General features: G+C 48.0%; 1 protein-coding gene across 1 annotated transcript; it reads left to right on the top strand.

The window, feature by feature from the left end:
* Positions 1-5,650: 5,650 nt before the first annotated feature.
* LOC120847342 (ribonuclease Z, mitochondrial) lies at positions 5,651-9,062 on the top strand. Its single transcript, XM_040219053.2, has one exon. It carries the CDS (start codon positions 5,783-5,785, stop codon positions 8,138-8,140), a length of 2,358 nt encoding a protein of 785 aa, XP_040074987.1. The 5' UTR covers positions 5,651-5,782; the 3' UTR covers positions 8,141-9,062.
* The last annotated feature ends 6,582 nt before the right edge of the window (positions 9,063-15,644 follow it).

The following is a 15,644-nucleotide window of genomic DNA, read 5'->3' as shown; positions in this document are numbered from 1 at the left end:
AGTGGCCGCCGCGGGAGAAATGGCGGCGTTGTGTTCGCCATTAGCTTGGTTCTGGTGGACAGATTGGGGCCACTTTTTCAGAGCAATCTCTATGGCAGTTTCCGAACTGAGTGGTTCTAGTAACGTTGATCCGAGCCAAGCCGAGTTCATCACGAAAACAGACGCAGAATGGCGGACAGCCGTTGGCGCGGACTTTTGAAAAGGGTGGTGTCTACCCGGTCGCTTCACGGCGGCACGATCCATGGGCGTACCGACCGGGGGGGGGGGGGGGGGGGGGTAAGGGGGGCGCTTGCCCCCCCCCCCCCCCCCCAAACACCCACATACACAGTACTCAGACTGGGGGGGGGGGGGTGGCAAAGCATGTGTTTTGCCCCCTTCTGAAACAGCCACCACTGAGCAGGGCAAACACTGGTCGGCGGCGCCCAAGGGATACCAAGGGCACCGCACCCCGGCCCTGGGAGAGGGGGGGTTGGTTTGCCCCCCCCCCCCCCCCCCCCCTACCCAAAAACGAGTTCGTATGCCACTAGGGAGCCTTCATGTGCGGTTTGCTGGGGTGATGCCACCCTTTGTAATACCACTCGCCGACAAACCAGCAGCCATTTTGTTCCTCGGCGATAATCCGTGAGGCTTATAACCTTCCCGGAAACAAGCACCTCATCTCAGAAGTTCGGAGCAGCGTTGTGGAACCCACGGAGGGAGGATTAGCATTTTCCCCCTCGGATGGGATTACCGATGAACAGAAAGGCCACTTTCCGGCGCACGGGGAAACAATGAGAGAAACAAAATGGCGGTGGAAGAGGGTTTGGGAAAGGGAAACAGGCAGTTGGCATCACTCTATGCGAAGCGCACATGAAGGCACGATCCATTTTCTCAAAACACTGGGAGTTGGGAACGCACGAAAAATAAAGTGAACACGAAACAAGGTCATCGCGTATTCTGTTTTGCTTTTTTTCTGCCTTCTTTGCCCGTCATGAACTTCTCAAAACCAACCAACACGGACTTGGTTTTGGTCTCCCCGGATGATCTTCCACGTGCCGCACACCGGCAAGCAGACGGGCGCCATGTATTTCCTGAGCGGTCCATTGGCGTCCGCTCTGCGCGAAGTACTAAAGTGGCGTCGCCCGCAAGAAAATCGGGGGATATATATGGTGCGCCAAAGTTGTTCGGCCGAGCCCTGGCGCGGCTGACACGCCGACTCCCTTTGGCGCAGTCACGGACGTGCGGTGCTTTCATCTCCTCAAGTTGCACCGCTGCCGGCCCGACTTGCTCGCGGACACGTTCCACTACGACGCTTCCAGCCATAGCTGTCAGAAGTGGGACAAGACGCGAGGCTGCTACGAGGCCGCCCGCTACTTCGTCAGCCAATCCGACTGCGCCTCGTCCTGCTTTTTCAACAAAGGTGCGTCAGGATCCATAGAAATTCGATGCCCTACGCACACACAAAAAGAAAAAAAAAGAAAAAAAAAAGTTGATTTTGGAAAATGCCTTATTTACATCCGCCCTCATTAAAGAGTATTCCCAGAAAGCTTCATTTGTTTATCGAGAGACTTAATTTTTGCGGCTTATATACTGAAATTTTATGGAGCCGGATACTGTGAACTTGTATTTTGCATTTACACGTTGGCTTATTATGAAATATTGTAATTAGCAAAACTATGTAAATGCGGGGAAAATGTTTTTCATTAATGTTTTTAGCTGAAAAATGAATATCTTGTGAAATTTATTTTGCCAGCAACATTAATTACATTATACATTCCACGAGAAAAAAAGGTGGTTGTCAACGCCATTTCTATATGGTAGATTAATTGAGCAGATTCCATGCTAAGCTATGCTTTACTTCGTTCTGGGGATATACCTCAAAGTAACTCACAGGGCTGAAACTTTTCATTCCCTCCTTCTATGTCGCAACAAACACCGCCTAGGAATTCCACGCCGACTGAGTGAGCGGTTCCAAAGTTGGCAGTCCCAGCGTTCACTCTGCTAAAGAGCGTGCAGAGAAGGCGCGCGCTGCGGGCCGAGGGAGCCTAGGTTCAGCCCCCTGTCCGTTTTTATCTGGATGAACGTCGTACCGGCGTGCGGTCGTGTATCGCTGCTGCCTGATGCACGTTAAAGACCCCAGGCTAGCAGTCGTACTGCACTGCTTAAATTGCTCATCCACAGCGGAGATGCCTGGAGCCCATTGAACACAACAGAATTAGTAGATTTCTGTGGATCCCGAACGTGTTTTATTGAAATCGTTTAATCTGATCACGGTTTCTCTCTCCCCCCCCCCCCCCCCCCCAAAAAAAAAAAAAAAAAAAAAAATCGATTATTTTTGTTATTCTATTTGTCTGAGTTTCGGGGTTTAGATTATGAGGAGGCTCTATCCAAGTCAACGACACAAAACCGGCTAAAATCGAAGAACACCGATAAGCATCCGTTGGTGTCAAAAATACAAAAAAAAAAAAAAAAAAAGAAAACGGTTGAAATAAAAAAACACCAGCTCTAGAAATTCTTGCTTCATTCGTCGATTTTCCCTATAAATAAACTGCGGAAAATCTACGACATATAATTATAAAAAGTTTTTTTTCTCTTTTTTTTTTAATGAGCTTGTTTTGAATGTTTTCTCTTCTTGCTATTTTCAGGTTTGTTGATAGGACCTTTCATATGAACAAGGAGCCGTAGTTCACGTCATAACGTTTGACGAAATAGAGCAAGGTGTAGAAGCGTAAGCACTTTGACGCAATTTGACGCAAATGGCGAGGCAACCGTATCACTGCGTCAGCCTAAAAACAAACAGATTTAGACTGACGCAGTGATGTGGTTGCCACGCCATTTGCGTCAAACTGCGTCAAAGTGCTTACCCTTCTACATCCTGCTCTATTTCGTCAAAATGTGAGGAACTTGCGCCAACATTGCTCCAATTCTTAATTTTACCTTATTAATACACAAAATGTAATATAAGCTTACGCTTACGGCCGGACCATTGCGGTACACGTGTGCGAATTTTCAGAACTTCCGATTGTCGCCTTATATAACATACTGTTCGGCTTTATATTCGCATGGAACACTGCCAGTAGTCGAACGTTTTGTGGTCTGTTCTGGCGGGTGAGTTTGTTTCGTTGAGTGCGCTTCTCACCGCGCACCGGTGTGCTGCGACGAAGCCACAAGCGCGGATTAGGAATCCCGATTTCCCGTGTATCGCTTTCCTGCAGTGCTTCTTAGTGCTAAGGGAAAAAAACATGCCCGCAAGGTGAAATATGTGAATGTTGGTGTAATAACTTTGCCTCGCCGTAAAAAAAAAAAAAAAAAATATTCTCACGATATCTGTTTTCTTTTTTTTTTTTTGGATTTCAGATATAGTAAGGATGCTTGGGTATTGCGAGAATAATTATATTTCTAATTCTATATGTATATTTTCTTATTTAGTTATTACCTTTATATAGATTCCCCCTGTTCGCGGCAATGATGGTAATAAATAGAGTATAATGTATCAGTGTCAATTGAAGCAGGTACGGAGGTTTGGGAATAACCTTATTAACGCGTTCGACTTGACTGTTTCTAAAAAGGCGTCAAACGTGTCAAATGTCATTAATGTTTATAATATAATAATTGCGAAACCCTTAATTTTCTTTTTATCCAAATGAAGGATTGCAGTTTTAGCGCGAATTTCGGAGCTCGAATGAAACATCGATTTGGGCGCCCAAAGTGATTATATTCTGACATTATTTCGGTGGAATCTATCCGGTTTACCTCTGAAGTTTGATGCCACAACTAAGATAATGATTGCCAGTTCGTACTGTCCCTCATGAAGCGGCACCCTGTTACCGTGCCTGATGTTTCCACGTGCAACGAAACAGCTCTAAATAAAGTCTTAGTAGATCGTTCTCCGATGACTCCGATAACGATACTCCGCAGACGCCGCCGCCGCTTTTACGCATGCATCGTATCGTTATCGAAGCTATCGGAGGTGTCGGAGCGATCTGCTAACACTCTTGTCGGTGTCAGGCTAAAAGAATGCTCTTTCCACTTTAGCAGGGCGAACGCTGGAGAGGAGGGACTCCCCTCCTCTCCAGCATTTACTCTGCTAAAGTCCAAAGGGACTCTTTCCACTTTAGCCGACGGTTGCATAGAAGTGAAAAGGGCAGTGTAGACTCTTTCTTAGTTGGGTGTGATTACACATGGATCCTGAACATAATATTTGCAGTGGTACGAATAAAAATTAACCGTGTGCTTATGCTCGAAAAAGTTATTTTTTGCTACTCCAAGAGATGCCCCAAAAAGGGCTCGTACCAATCACATAACTGTTGATAATAAAAAAAAAAAAAAAAAAAAGCATGCATTGGTGCGTTTACACCAGTGCATAAATGCTGGCTGGATCCCGGATAAAAGCTCGCGGGAGAGGAGCTCACCGGAGTTCACCCGCTTTTGTGCGGGTCCGGAAAACAACTCGACAGTTTTTTTGACAACCCCGGAGAAAAGTTCACTTTGACTTCAATGGTTATTGAAGGTGGTCGTCATCAATTCAGTGTTTATTCGGTGAAGTTTAACAATGGGTTCCCATATTCGGGAGCTTTATTGAACGCTTTAGAGCAGTGGTGCAACAAAAACAACAGGCGTGTCGCGCGCAGGCGGTACACATTTCAATGCAGGGTACTGTGCAGCCATTGTTCCTCTTTCAAGTCGACCGTTTTCGCGCGACTGCTACCATATTTAGTTCTGACGTAGCCGAAATAAAGAAAATAACAGCTTTTTTTTTATTTATTTGTCGATCGGAAGAGTTTAGAAATGAACGCGTAACTTCCTAAATAAATGATCAAATGTGAAGATTTGGCAATCCTGTGCCGGCTCTACATGAAAAGTAATTAAATATATAAGAGTCGAAAGACCACTTCAAACGACGGAAGGCGGACTGAAGTTAGTAACGGGGGTAACCCGTTACGGGGGGAGTTTCACAACTGAGGCAATCGAGTAACGTTGGGTGGAGCTGTGGTTGATTGGTTGTACCGCGTACCGCAGCACGCTTGTGACGTCGCGTCGCGGGCACTGCTGCCATTCCTCTAGCAGATAGTTTAGGTTTTGCCGTAGACGCTCAGAATCAAAGTTTTACCAGTGATATTTATGAATCTACGCTCAATACGGAGGAAAAAAAAAATCTTGTAATTCAGGGACACTGCTTCAGCTGGAAATAGTCGTAATCCTAAATTGAAAAAAAAAAAATATTGACCGAAGTTGACCTCAGTGACTAATATATCTAGTCGGCTGGTCGCTTAGCACTTCAACAAGGACTAACCGCCAAAGCTACAAGCACCTCCTCCTTGCGTTGAGTCGCACCACGGCTGCATGTTGGCTGCATACACGAGCGCTAGTGCAGCGAGAGCGAGAGCACAAGTTGAATAGCGCGCTTCCTCCACCCCCCATTCTCCCTTGATCGGTAGCTTGCGCCACCTAGGTGAAAAAGGGTAAAACGTTCGCTGATGATTTTTCTCTTTTTTTTTTTTGTTTAGACGCGGGAAACAATTATTAATAAACAAAATGTTAAGCTGTAAGAAAGGTGCATACATGTTTCCAAAAGGTTTTTTATTATTTCTACCTACAGCCATTTGTTTAAATCGCCAGATTTGTTTAGTTGATATGCTTTAGCGACATTTTCGAACTTGGACGTGAGGAAACCCTGTGGCAATGGCGGCGCCCACGTGCACGGTGCAGGTAGCTGTAGCTGCAGTCCGCTGATAAAAAAAGCCTTTTCCCCGTGCCGACAACGGTTTTTACCTCGCGCATTGCCTTGTGATTATCCGTGTTGATGAGAGCCGCGTCCTGCCTGTGCTTCTTCGTCCGATGGCGCCCTGCTTTGCTCCGGAGGTGGGTGAGATGTGCGTGTAGCGGGCCGACCGATGCCGATCGCCTGACCCGCCTTGTCGCCAGCATGCCCAAAGAACCGACGGCCGCCAAGGAGCTGCGGGCACAGCGGGTCAAGGCCAAGGGCGCTCCCAAGCCCAGGCCGTCCGAGATCACGCTCTGCGTGCTGGGCAACGGGGGCCCCGGCAACCCGCGCTCGCTCTACGTCATCACGGACCAAGCGCGCTACATGTTCAACTGCGGCGAAGGCACCCAGCGGCTAGCTCACGAACACAAGATGAAACTCTCCAAGTTAGAGAACATTTTTTTCACTCATAACGCGTGGGGCAACCTGGGAGGCCTTCCCGGCCTGGCGCTGACCGTGCAGGACATTGGGGTGCCCGAGCTGCGCCTCCACGGTCCGACCGACGTCGAGCAGCTATTCGACATGACCAGAGGCTTCATGGTGACGGACCGCCTGACCATTGCGAAGCGCAGCCCGTCTGACGGGCCTTTCTCGGACCACTGCATGGAGGTGCAGTACGTGCCGCTTTTCCCCCAGGTCACCTCCGACAAAGCGTGTAAAAAAGGGAAATGTGACGTGGACTGCGCTTCGGTCGTGGCGTACATTTGCAAGCCCCACAGCAAGCCGGGCCAATTGCACCTCGGCAAGTGTGTCGACCTAGGCGTTCCCCCTGGACCGTTGCTCGGCGAGCTGAAGAACGGCCGGGACGTCACGCTCCCCAACGGCACCCTGGTTAAGTCGTCGGACGTGGTATCGCCAGACGAGCCCGGTCCCGTGTTCATAGTGGTGGAGGTTCCGTCGGAGGAGTACCTGGACCCGCTGCTGGAGAACGCCGCCTTCACTAGCCACCAGGCGACGGCCGCCCGGGAGCAGGACGCTGCTCGGGTGGTGGTGCACTTCAGCCCGCCATCGGTAATGGAGCGGCCGGCCTACCTCGACTGGATCACCAGGTTTCCAGCCAGCACAGTGCATCTGGCGCTAAACGAGTACGCGGGCACGCTAAGCAGCGCCGCCGTCTACCGAGCCCAGCACAGGCTGCATCTGCTGAGCTCCTCCATCTTTCCCTTGCTCCACGTGGAGGAAGCCTCTGGCGTCCCGAAAGACCTTCGAGATGCCAATGTCCAGGCGGCGGAGACGCTGACCAAGTTCAGGTTACGGCCGAACCTCGGGCTGCAGAAGGATGCTGTGGTGGCCCTGGACCCCGCCGCCTACGTCCAGGAGGCTTGGGCTAGTCCCGGCTTCTCGGAGAGGCTGCAAGAGCTCAAGGCTGCCTCTGCCGCGAAGTCACAAGACAGCGCAGCGGCGTCATCCTACCCAGAAATTGTGTTCCTCGGCACGGCGTCGGCCATTCCCGGCAAGGACCGGAATGTTAGCGCTGTGCTTGTCAACCTCCGTGAGGACCTGTGCATCCTGCTGGACTGCGGGGAAGGGACGCTGAACCAGCTGGTCCGGTTCTATGGCCTCTCACGGGTGAACAAAGTGCTAGCTACGCTGGGGTGCATCCTGGTGTCGCACCTGCATGCAGACCATCACTTGGGCCTGATTGCACTTCTGCGGGCGAGGCAGTCTGCCCTGGAGGCCCTCGGCCTGCCCAAGGAGCCGGTGCCTGTGGCGGCGCCGAGGTTCATGGTTCCCTGGACCTCACGGTGTGACCGTTCCTTCGAGCCCGTCTCCCACCTCTTCATGTTCGTGGACAATGCGTCACTGCTCTGGGACCAGCCGTCTCCGGCGGAAGAGCGCTCCGACCTGATCCGCAGGCTCAAGCTCAAGGACCTGAGCAGCGTGCTGGTGAAGCACTGCAAGCATGCATACGGGTTCACGCTGACGACAGAGGCCGGCTGGAAGCTGACGTATTCTGGGGACACAATGCCCTGTGAGGACCTGGTGCGGGCCGGTACGGGCAGTGACATCTTGATTCACGAAGCGACCATGGAAGACGACCTTGCCGAGGAGGCCTTGCTGAAGACGCACAGCACAACCAGCCAGGCCATCGATGTGGGCAGCCGGATGGGGGCCCGCTTCACGCTGCTGACGCACTTCAGCCAGCGCTACGCCAAGCTGCCCCTTGTGTCGGACCGGTTCCACGCCTCGGTCGGCTGTGCCTTCGACCACATGTTGGTGCGGCCATCCGACCTGCCCGTGCTGCCGCTCCTCTTCCCGGCGCTGAAGAGCCTCTTTGCAGAGCACTACCAAGAGATGTGCGACAAGACGGCCAAGAAGCTGCGACAGAAGGCCCTGCAGCACGACGAGAAGCGCATGCCAGACGGGCTGCCCACTGCACAACATGCATCTGCGTGACCTGGTGGCAGACACGGCTGTTACCTTGGCCCAGAAGAGTTTGACTGGGAAATCTCCATCACAATCTCTTTGTTTCTGAGTGGGATGTGAAGAGGATTGTGCTCCCGCATGCATTCTTTCCCCAAAGAGGCCTCTTTGTGGATAACCAATTACCACCTCAGTTTGAACACCATTCAAAGGTGCTAAGGATCATTTCTGCTGCCCTTTAGCCTTGTTTCTCTTTTGGTCTGGCCAGTGCATTGCGGATCAGCCAACACAGCAGCAACGAGTCAATCTTCGAACTTTCCACTGCCCTATAAGGCCCAGCCAAGATTTACACTGTCAGTCCGAAAAGCTAGCAAAATGAAACAAAACCATCCTATTTGACCCAAAGCCACTCATCTATGATGCCTCCCTTGTTTTTCGGGACAGGATCCCGGACTCTGCCCTTGGAGACCACAAGAAACAATTATACCCCCCCCCCCCCCCCCCCTAAGATACGAGGGTTTATTTATTTCTTCTTTGCAGTACTATGGGCATCTTGTTCAGGGGCATTGCAAAAAGAGTGCGTACATGGCCAAAAATACACAGACATCGGAATGATTGGTTGATTTGTTTGGGTGATTCATAGCAGGCTGTGCTGTTATTTTGCAAAGGCAAACAAAAGGCAGCTCCAAGAACTTGAATGGTGTGAGTATAAAACTACTAATATATGGCTTCATTAGTAGAAATGAGAATGCACTGTATTATGAAACATGATGGGGTTGTGTCGCTAACATGTCAGCAGGTCCTTCCAGTCCTTAACAGTGTGCAAGAAAAAAGATAATCTACGCGACCAGTAATTTGTGATCTGTGGCGTGGGTGGTTTGGTCGTGATGATGCTCTGCTAGGAGAAAGTATTAGTGTGTTACAATGCCCTAGATGATAATAAATTTTATGAAAGGGACATTAGTGGTATGTTTTATGACAGACGTAATATCCAGCTGGCATGTAAGGGTGGAGACACTTGTTTGTTAGTTCTTACTGCATTGTACTGAACGGAGTCAAGTTGGTTGAAAAGATAAATTGAATCTGGGCTCAACAGTATTGGGGCATAAAAAAACATAAATAAACAAGTGAACGGAGTGCATTGAAATTTTTCACAAAGGTGACTAGGTGGTGGATTAATTATATGTACTCAAGTTTTATAAGTGTGGGTTTCGGAGAAAAGTAAGCCTAAAAAATCATCTTTTTCTTTTTCCCGTGGACAAAGGGGATGCTTTAACAAAGTGATTCCTAAAATTTGTTGCTGCAGGATGCTTTTTACTGGTTTTAGTGAATTGCAATATAGTTGAACATGCACTCAATGTAAATTTTATTAAAAACTATAATTAGAAAGAAAAAAAAACGGGAAAGAGGGAGTGCAGGGTAAGAGCCAGTTCAAGCGTCTATCAAATCTATAATATTCTAATGCTGCTTCACAGCTGTTAGGCAGTCGAGATCTAGGGACATTGATTGCCCTGGCGTGTGAATGAAATAATCACGTTTTGTGAGCTTCTTTTTTGTTTTTTTCACGTTCAAACATTCAAATAAATTATCGCCATGAGCAAGGAAAACATTAAGAATTAAGGGTATTTGTGATGTACATTCTACAAGATTATGTAAATATATAGCTATACATATGAGTGCTATTAGTAGCAGTCTATATTTGGATGTAGCATTTTATAAATACATTTTAGAGATGGTTAATATTTCATGATTGAAGTATTTTGAAACAAACATTTTGTTTTCTATGTGTTCAAGCCTAAATCAAGTAAATACTGGATTAATCTGCAGAACAATGCTGGCGAAAGTCAATTTGGATTGTTTTGTACAGTTTGCGTTTGGAAACTTTGTGTAACTTTCTTCGGGACCGCTTAAAAAGAACTAAGTCGTGACTGTTTAGACAGCTAGCGTGAAGTTAATGAGCCCTAATGGGAGTCATGTAGTGGCAAATTAGAGCAGTGATCGGGATGGCTTGACCCCTCCCCCTCCCCCTCCCCCCCCCCCGCCCCCAAAGAAGTCCACACGTCTAAAAGTGTGTGTGTGGGGGGGGCATGTTTACTTATGCATGTGATACGCCGACACCCCCCCACACCGGGTTCAAGCGGCGGAGAAAAACTCACCGGAGAATAGCTCATCGCAAAACTAGCGGATGAGAAGAAAAGCTCACCGCCCTGGAGTGGAGATAGAGAAAAGCTCATCGAAATTTTTATTCTTTCTTAGCTCAGCGAATTTTGCGTTACACGTGACAGTTTAACACAGTTAGAATTCTTCATTAAAATAATTGTACTCTTTTGTAATATTCTTGAAGTTTATTGGGCATATTTACTAATTCCTCAGAAATTAGTAATCATTCATTCCGTTTATTAGTCACGCCACAAGTATAAAATCAGCATAAAATTAGCGGAAAAAAATTGCCCCGCTAAAATTAGCGGAAAAAATTACCCGCTATATTGAGCGGAAAAATTGTCCCGCTAGCGGAAAAAAAATTCCCCGCTAAATATAGCGGAAAAATTTCCCCGCTAAATTTAACGGAAAACATTCTTCACTAAATTTAGCTAAAAAATTTCCCCCGCTAAATTTAGCAGAACAATATCCCCACTAAATTTAGCTGAAAAAATTTCCTGCCAAATTTAGCGGAAACATTCTCCCGCTAGCGGGTATTTTATTCCACTAAATTTAGCGGGAAATGTAGCGGAAATTTCCCGCTAAATGAAAGGGAAGGAGAAGGGGCCCATACTCTCCCCTCCTCCTCTTCAAGAGCTGCGCTCTAATTCGGCATTACAGGGAGTTGTAAACGTCTTTCATTTTTTTTTTTTTTTATAAAACTTGCAAAAGCAGCTTGCCCAGTCGTGTTGGTTGTCCTCATTCCGTCTTCGTCGTTTGAGCTGTTTTCATCATGTATAACGTTTACGAACTCGCCCAACTCAGCACCTTACAGAAGACAAGTTCTTATATAAAAGGAGACGCCAAGCTCTTTAAATCGACCGGAAAATTCGGTTTCTTAACCTATCGCGCTACGACTTCGTGCAGCGTTGCCCACAGATGGTACATTTTATTTTTGGAAAATTTGCAAACAGCGAACTTACGTGAGGAAGAAGTAAAGAAAGAGAAAGGCTTAGCTAATATGGAAACGCAGCGACGCCACCGGTCTGCAAACAACACGGCGCCGTTTCGCACGGAAGACAAGAGATGGAGCAAGCGGTCGCGACGCCAGCTGCCGCCAACGAACGAGCAGACGACGCCGAGAGCCGGCCCTTTAGCAAAAAAAGGAACTGCAGCTCCTTGCTGTTACTAGTTACCGCGCCTTTCTTTTTTGTTTCTGCGACTGTCGCGCCTGCGGAACGCGCGCCCCTTTTGAGTCGAGAAGATCGTCTGCTAAAAAGGCTAAAAAGGCCTGCTCTCGGCGTCGTCTGCTCGTTCGTTGGCGGCAGTTGGCGTCGCGACCGCTTGCGCCATCTCTTGTCTCCCGTGCGAAACGGCGCCGTGTTGTTTGCAGACCGGTGGCGTCGCTGCGTTTCCAATGAAGCTAAGCCTTTTCCTTTTTCTCCTTCTTCCTCAGGTAAATTCGCTCTTTGCAAATTTTACAAAAAAAAAAAAAAAAATGCACCACCTGTGGGCAACGCTGCACAAAGTCGTAGCGCGTTAGGTTAAGAAACCGAATTTTCCGGTCGATTTAAAGAGCCTGGCGTCTCCTTGTATACCCTGTAGGTCACGAGTTACAACGGTGACAGCAGGAATGGGCAAAATACATGCCAATATGTATCGAAATACAAATACAAAATACTTCATCAAAAATGTATTTAATTACAAATCTAATTACATAAAAAAAAGCATTTAAGTACAATATACAAATACAACCAAATGTATTTGGTCTTCTCCAAATACTTTTCCAAATACATTCCTCAAAATTTGCGTCAGCGACTTTAGGGCACCTGCTACGGGTTTCTGTGTATCTCATTTTAATTTTGCATCGCACACTCGGGAGGTAGTGTGCAGTCTCTAGTAACGTAATAGAAATATAATCACAAAAAAATGTAATCAGCTTGGACGTAATAGGTGAAAAAAGTACATAGCTTCAAGCAGCTTTTTCGGTCGATTACATTTTGGTATAGACCAACAAAGAACCGAGACGACCAAGACGCGCAGCACAAGCTAGAGAATTTTTTATTGTTGCAACTCGCACCAGTTACGAAAATCTGGACGACCCGCGCATTTAGAATGTTCCATGCAAAAATATGGATGGAAATCAGGCTGGAAAGCATTACAAGTTGTTGCAGGCACTTATTTAGCCGGTCTGCACGTGAACGTCGATTTCGTCACTATTCTTGCCCTGGACTAGCACCGTAATCACAAAGTCACTAAACGCTTGCGCTTGATTGAGAGACACTGCATTCAATGCAGCACGTAGTTTTCTTCCTGCTCTAGACAGTGACAATAAATTTGAGGGATGTATTTTCGCCCACGTGCATATCCGTAAAAGAAAAAAAAAAATCTAAATATCCTACTGACCGTTTTATCCTGTTTTCAAAGACTAACAAAAGCTTCAAAGAGAATTTCAGGCACTGCGTTGTTGCGCATGCACTTTCGAATTTTTGGCATTTACAGTTTTGCTTTTTAGGTTTTAGGCAGACATCATTAAGTTTTCGAACTTTTTTCTGCTTTTCAAGTTGCCTAGAGCAGTGGTTCTCAACCATCTAGGTTTCGCGGACGAGGACCCCGTTCGGGATGAGGGGAAGGAAAAGATATAAGTTAATGATTATAATGATTTTTTAAATGCATATTACCAGTGACTCTAGATATTACCAAGGGTTAGTGTAAAGTAGACTTCTCTCAATCACATACATACGAGGAAACGTACCCCAAAATTGGAACGTTTGAATTCAATATGAAATAAAGAGAACTTCTATCGCCGGGCTTGACTGATGTGACAAGGCTTCGCGGACCTCTACCACGCCTTTGCGGACCCCAAAGGTTCCGCGGGCCCCCATTTGAGAACCACTTGCCTAGAGAGTAAAGCACAGAAAACACTCGCCCGCAATGATTTATTTTGGAGCAATTTTTTTTTTTTAATGTGCCGAATTTTAATGATAATAAATTGATGTATGTTACCATGATCCGACAGCCTCTATATGGAAACAAAACAAAAAAACGGTGAGCTTTTCTTCGCATCCGTCGGTTTTGCGGTGAACTTTTCTCCGGTGAGCTTTCCTCCGGGATTCCCGGGCTAACTAGCGCGAGATTTTGCTCCACGTGCTGGTGGGACCATTCTGTCCGGACAAAAGCTTGTCTCAGCTATGATAAGAAGAAATTTGTCCCAGCTATAATAACAAGAAATGGCGGTTTTGTCGATGAATTGCTGCAACAGCTAAGGCAGTGACTCCCTATGACAATTTGCTGGACCGCGCATCCCCGCTTGGTCGCTACATTGCAAGTGCGGCCACCGGACGGCCATCTTGAAACACGGAAAATCGACCATCTGGAGCGTTGCGGAGACTGGGGGCAGCGTGCTGAAGACACGCTTTCTGCTAATTCGTCGTCATTCGCCGAAGAAATTTCTTAAAACCCCATGTAAACAGTAAGCATTGCCTTTGAAAACACGTGGATTTTTTTACGAGAGCTCAGCAGTGCAGGAAAAAGGCACAACTCGTCGAACGCAAGTCTCACTGGTCTCGCTGCGTTATCGAAGTTTCCTTAGCACGCCGAAGTTCCGCGTTTCTACCTTCGCACGCTTGGATACCGATCAAAAATCGGCGCCGTCTGGATTTGTTTCGCGAGTGCAACGTGCGTGAAGACGTATGTGCCTCTGGAGCAGCGTTTTATTGCTCTTACGACTGTATATTTTAACTTGCCGCACTTGCGGTCCAGAAACGAGCTTGACCCAGTGTCGACGGAGGAGGGGTACGGCGACGGCGACAGATTGCACACAATCATATGGGCCACGTTCCAAAAACAATTTCGATCTCGCAGTCTCATAATTTTGCGTTCGAAATCTTACCTTCCTGCACAGCGTCACTCTATTTATGCTGTCATGTGATACATTCGAGTAGACCAGAGCTCTGGAGTAGACTTTGAACAGCCATGGTTAAATAGCAACCACAGATTTTGTTTTTTCCTTTATGGATAGCAACTCCTTGGAAAAGCTGGGTGATCCAGAACGCCGGAACAGAATACATCTACGCGCGACACACCTTCAAAACTTTGCCACGACGTCGATTCTTGATAAATATTCAAGCGTTCAAAAGCACAGAGGCGCAGCACTTCGGCGTGCCTAGGAAGCTTTGATCACGCCGCGAGACCGGCGGGACTTGCGTTCGACGAGTTGTGCCTTTTTCCTGGGGTGGTGCACTTTCATAAAATGTTTCACGTGTTCTCGAGGGCATTTTTCACCGTTTACACAAGGTTTTAAAAAACGTCTTTGGCGAATGACGACGAGCGAGCAGAAAACGTGTCTTCAGCACGCTGCCGCCCAGCCTCCGCAACGCTCCAAAAGGTCGATTTTCCGTGGCTCAAGATGGCCGTCCGGTGGCTGCATTCGCGGGGGAGGGGGAGCGCGGTTCCGCTAAATTTAGGGGGAAGGGGTGGGGAGGAAGGGTAGGGAAACGAAAATTCAGGGTGGAAGAGGCAGAAATCTTTATTCTCTCTCTTCCCGTGCAACGAACGCCCTTTAATTTTTGAGCGTCCAGTCAACTGTCTCCAAACATCTGCGTGACTTTGGAAAGTGCCTTCTATGCATGAGTTCTCGGATAACCGAAAACATTCTGCTGAGCTAGGCTCACACGCCTATGCCCTTGCCTTTACTGCAGACATATACTAGATAGACAAAGTACCGGAAAAGAGGGAAATGCGATGGGACAAAAAGGTTGTGTAGCCTGTATGTTTAGACAGCATTGATACGCCTCAACGGGGTCGACCTGTCTCCCAGCTGTAGATGCGCAATTTAGCAGGTGCAGTACGACCGCTGACCTGGGGGCGTTTAACGTGCACCACGCAGCAGTGATCACACGAACGCGTGCCGCTACCATTCAGACGCCGGCGCAGGCGCTTCACGCGAATCGGGTTTCTGCGCGCGCGCGCACTGGCTCCGCTCGGTGTGGGCAAAGGAAGGCTCGTCTGCCAACAGCTTGTCCGATGTCCGTCGTTCTAGACGCTTGCTCGGACGTCCGGCCATCATCCAAGTGCAGCGCAGAACAGCGGAGATTCTCGTGGTTCTTCAACACGGTCAGCCGCACGTGCAACAGCGTCCTGGACCTCTGCCTGGCCGGCCCGAACCAGTTCAACGACCGAGCTGCCTGCGCCCACGCCTGCCCGAGCAAAGCCGGCCTTATATATAGTCATTGACGAGTCGAGCGCGGACATCTATATGAATCGCAACAATATGCATCTCTCTTGATTTCTAACAGTGTGGGAACGGGAGTTAAGCGAATAAAGATACGATTTGCCCAAAAGCGAGCCGAATGCATATATACGCACTCCCAACGATATGATCTGAAGCATTCAATCT

Source organism: Ixodes scapularis, unplaced genomic scaffold (genome assembly GCF_016920785.2).
Source record: "Ixodes scapularis isolate PalLabHiFi unplaced genomic scaffold, ASM1692078v2 PGA_scaffold4__175_contigs__length_147842914, whole genome shotgun sequence".
Classification (NCBI taxonomy): Eukaryota; Metazoa; Arthropoda; class Arachnida; order Ixodida; family Ixodidae; genus Ixodes; species Ixodes scapularis.
This window is presented reverse-complemented; position numbering and strand designations above follow the sequence as displayed.